Genomic DNA, 4662 nt, shown 5'->3' on the forward strand with positions numbered 1-4662 from the left:
AATTATAAAACATCATTATTTGCACTTTGTTACATCCTCCCCTTACTTGAAATATGACGTCCTCGTCATGAACAATATCTATCAACCTAGACTATGACAATACTATCATCAATAATATTGCACAAATTCACTTAAGGGGGTATCATACATAAATTTCAGAATTATCAAAATTCCAAAATATAAAGTAGAAAATGTACAAAATATAAAAACATGAAAATATCTCCATCTGGTACAATAATGTGACAGATACAATAATTAAATCTGCAGGAATAATGTCAAAAGTGAAAAATTACACAAGTCCTAATATACTGTTGACAAGAACTTGAGCAACATCCGGTGACACTCTACTTAAAACACTCTGCTGTGCCAGCGTCTCTAACAATGCCATCCGAGAGCTCAAAGTTGTGTCCTGTTGTGATGATGATGCCTGTTGCCTAAATACGTAGTCACCAGATCTCTTCCAAGCAGGCGTTGCTCGTTGTCTGGTGCTTCGTCGAAGACCTCTATCAGCCTGCACATCCTTTCGTCCTCCCCCTCCTAAAGATCCATCCTCTCCGGAGAGCTGGTCGTCACCAGATGGACGTACAACATCAACCGCCTCAGCAACACCATGATCGTCATCCGGGTTCTGAGGTGGGATCACTTCCTGGGTTTCATCAGTAGGTACTGGTCCTCCTGAGATCCGGGAATCAATATCCTTGATATCCTTATAGTGGCAAGCAAAGTAGTCATCATCATCATCATCGTTGTTCTCGTCTTGCGTCTCAACTTCCTCTGGAGCACTATCTGGCAACAGTCTTCGTTTTGCGTTTCGCCGGTATGGGCCGATCCCCTGGAACCTCTGGTTGTTCAGGTAATGAACCTATCGGAAGGAGATTGTTGCGGTGCAGAGTCCGTTTCCTTCCATTTCCAGACTCCGGTTCAACTACATATACAGGGATGTCCTTATTCGATTGTTCCAAGACCTTGTACACTTCCTCCTCCCAGATATCCGAAAGTTTATGTTTTCCGTCAAACGCTAGGATCTTCACAAGGACTCTGTCGTTCACCTGTATAGTAGCTCCTCTTTTTTTCTTGTCGTACTGTGCTTTCTGTCTGTCTTTCGCCTTGTATGCAAATGATGAGGCTAGCTTGTAAGACTCCTCTAACCTTGTCTTGAGGTTGTCCACATAATCCGAAAGCGATGTTGTTGAATCGTTATTTCTGTCCACGCCATAGGCAATGTCTACTGGTAATCGGGGTTCTCTACCGAACATGAGTTGGAATGGTGAAAGTCCAGTAGAATCGTGGCGAGTGCAGTTATACGCATGTACTAGGGAAGAAATGTGACGAGCCCAATCACACTTTTCGCTCTCCTCTAGTGTCCGTAGCATGTTTAACCATGTCCGGTTGAACCTTTCTGTCGTTCCATTTCCCATGGGATGATAGGGTGTTGTCCGTGATCTTTCCATTCCCAGAATGGAACATAGCTCCTTCATCATATCGCTCTCAAAGTTGGTTCCCTGATCTGTATGGACCTTCTGTGGTATGCCATAATGTACAATAAAGTTGTTGAATATTGCTTCAGCAGTTGTTTTGGCTGTTTGATTCCTTGTTGGGATGGCTTGCGCGTATCGTGTAAAGTGGTCCGTTATGACAAGAATGTTTCCAATTCCTCCTTTTGATGGTTCGAGTGAAAGGTAATCGAGGCATAACATCTCCATGGGTTGAGATGTATGGACCATATGTTGGCTGGTGACCAGTGGGGCTTATCCACTCCTCCGTTGGCCGATGTCACACTCTGTCCTTTCAGGGTGAAGTCCCTTGAGAGCTCCCTCAATGAATGATGATGGCAGCACCAGCTGTTCTTGTCTGCCTCTGTCTCCATCAGTGTTAATCTCACGGTATAACACTCCACGCTTTAGTCGCAATTTGTCGAAGTTCCGATACATCGTGGTATGATCACGGGTCATGGGTAAACTTTGACGTCTCAGACGAACATGCTTCATGACAGCATCCATCCATGGTTTCAATACTGGATCCTGGGTTTGTGCTCGCCTCCACTGTCGGTTAGTCATTCCATCCATGATTCCACCTTCGGCGTCCAATAGTACATCCACGGCTGTAGCTGACATCGACAGACAGTTGACATATGCTGAGGTAACTGATGACTGAGATACAGCTTTGACACTATCCCTTGAGATTTTTTCCTGGGAATCCTCAACAGAGTCTGGCAATCTAGATAATGCGTCTGCGTCGGTGTTGGATTTTCCTGGTCTGTACCTGATATCAAAGTCAAACGCTGCTAATGCCGACAACCATCGATGACTGGTAGCATCTAATTTGGCTGAGGTGAGGACATAGGTAAGTGGGTTGTTATCCGTCAGCACTGTGAATTTACTCATGTACAGGTAATCATGGAATTTCTCGGTTATGGCCCATTTTAGAGCCAGAAACTCCAGCTTATGCGCAGGATAGTTCTTTTCCGATTTGTTGAGTGCACGACTGGCGTAACGGATGACTCGGAGTTGATCGTCCTGTCGCTGGTATAATACCGCACCTAGTCCTTTACTGCAAGCGTCTGTGTGAAGCTCAAAGGGTAGCTTATACTGGGCATATCCAAGTATGGGTGGCGACGTTAGTCGTTTCTTGAGCTCCTGGAATGCCGTGTCCTCCTCTAAACCCCAATGCCATGATGGATGGTCTGTAGTTTTCGGTTTCTTCTTTCGCCCAGTCTTTGTCCTAGATTTGGCACAACCTGGAAGTAAGTCAGTGAGCGGCTTGGCTATCTTGGCAAAATCCTTAATGAATTTGCGATAGTAACCAGCGAATCCCAAGAATGAACGAACTTCCTCTGGACTGGTGGGTGTAGTCCAATTCATGACCTTCTCTAGCTTAGCAGGGTCTGGTGACACTCCCTCTGCTGATACCATGTGTCCTAAGTATATTACCTTGTCCTGTAGAAACTTACACTTCTTCGGGGAAAGCTTGAGGCCACATTCCCTCAATCTCTGCAAGACCCTCTCTATTCTTCTTAGGTGTTCTTCATAGGTGTCAGAGAAGATGATCAAATCATCCAGATAGATCAGGCAAATCTGAAGATGCAGGTCACCTAGGCACTCTTCCATCAGCCTTTGGTAAGTAGTCGGGGCGTTGCTAAGTCCGAACGGCATCCTATTGTACTCAAAGAAGCCTAACGGGCCAACAGTAAACGCTGTCCGTTCCTTGTCAGCTTCAGCAATTTCCACCTGGTGATAACCTGATTTCATGTCCAAAACGGTAAAGAATTTGGAACCAGTGAGAGCATCAAGTATCTCCTCGATTCTTGGAAGTGCATAAGAATCTTTAATAGTCCGATTGTTTAATTCCCTGAAATCTATACACACCCTCAGTTGTCCATCCTTCTTACGTACTAAAACGATAGGCGAAGCCCAAGGACTGTGGGATGGTCGAATGATTCCAGTGTTAGACAGCTGATGAAGATGATTTCTAACTTCATACATAGATGGAGGGATATGTCGATGCCTCTGCTTAAATGGTGTAGGATTACTCAAAACGATGTGATGTTTGACAGCCGATGAAAATCCTATGTCCTCATCATTATGGGAGAACACATCTTCAAATCCTGCCAAGATGTTCCGTACTTCTGCCACCTTATCTTCTGACAGGGTATCGGAGCCAATCTCCAACTTCTCCAAGATATCATCAAACTGTTGACGTAGTTCTTCTCTCTCGACATCTTCTTTATCCTCCATGTTGACTGGAGTAATCTCACAGAGAACAGCTCGAGGTGCGATGACCATGGTGTGAGTGGACATGTTAAATAGCTGAACCCGTAGACTCCTATTACCTTTGTAGTGATAGTTGATCATAGCAGGGTTCAAGTCCAAGTCCGGCTGAGATGTGATGCAGTCCTTTGCTGGCTGTAATAGGGCACAGGTAGGATGATATGGCATCTCCTTATCAACATACGACTTGACAATCACAGAACTGTTGGGTGGTACACTGATGTTCTTCTCTTCCGAACTTCTCACAATCCCAAGTCTGAAATTGTTCCTCGCTAGGTCCTTTTCCATCGAACTTAGACATCTAAACGCTAGGAACCATGGCGTATGTAGATCAGCTTCCTGTAGGAATCGAATACCATGCTGTTGATGACAAACCTCCAAAAGAACTGAGAGGATGTTGGTTCCTATAAGTAAAGGCACTCTGGAATTGTACGGACTATCCGGAACAACCAGTAAAACACAGTCCTGTAATGTCCTTCCTGCCAGTCCTGTAGCAGCTATAGTTGTCTCTACAAATCCTACATATGGAAGAGATTGTCCATCCGCACACTCAATGTTGAGTACACAAGTTAACGGCTGTATAGGAATATGGGACAGCTTCGAGTCATAGTAACACTTGGCAACCGTCGATACTGTGGAGCCTGTGTCTAACAGTGCACGAGTCTCGTTTCCATCAACATAAAGCTGGACTTCATTGGCTGATCCAATCAATCCACCACTGACAAATATCTTTGTTGGGACTCTGTACTGTTTGACCTAATGGTGTCCCCTCCCCATTGGTCCCTGTCCATTTAAATGCTGCTGCTGATGTCCACGAGGTCCTGACCTCCTAAAGTTAGGTCTCCTGATATGATCCAGTCGCACTCTACAGCCATACTGTAAGTGACCAAATTGT

The 4662-nt window shown here is 44.9% G+C and overlaps 1 protein-coding gene across 1 annotated transcript; it reads right to left on the reverse strand.

Annotated features, from left to right (window-relative positions):
* Nucleotides 1–289: 289 nt before the first annotated feature.
* Nucleotides 290–1703, reverse strand: LOC132564648 (uncharacterized). Its single transcript, XM_060229286.1, has 2 exons — nucleotides 966–1703; nucleotides 290–862 (listed from the first exon to the last, which is right to left on the reverse strand). The coding sequence occupies exons 1-2, from the start codon at nucleotides 1701–1703 to the stop codon at nucleotides 290–292; spliced, it is 1311 nt and encodes a 436-aa protein (XP_060085269.1).
* Between the last annotated feature and the right edge of the window lie 2959 nt (nucleotides 1704–4662).

This window comes from Ylistrum balloti, unplaced genomic scaffold (genome assembly GCF_031769215.1).
Source record: "Ylistrum balloti isolate Yb309-2 unplaced genomic scaffold, AGI_CSIRO_Ybal_v1 Utg372460, whole genome shotgun sequence".
Taxonomy (NCBI): Eukaryota; Metazoa; Mollusca; class Bivalvia; order Pectinida; family Pectinidae; genus Ylistrum; species Ylistrum balloti.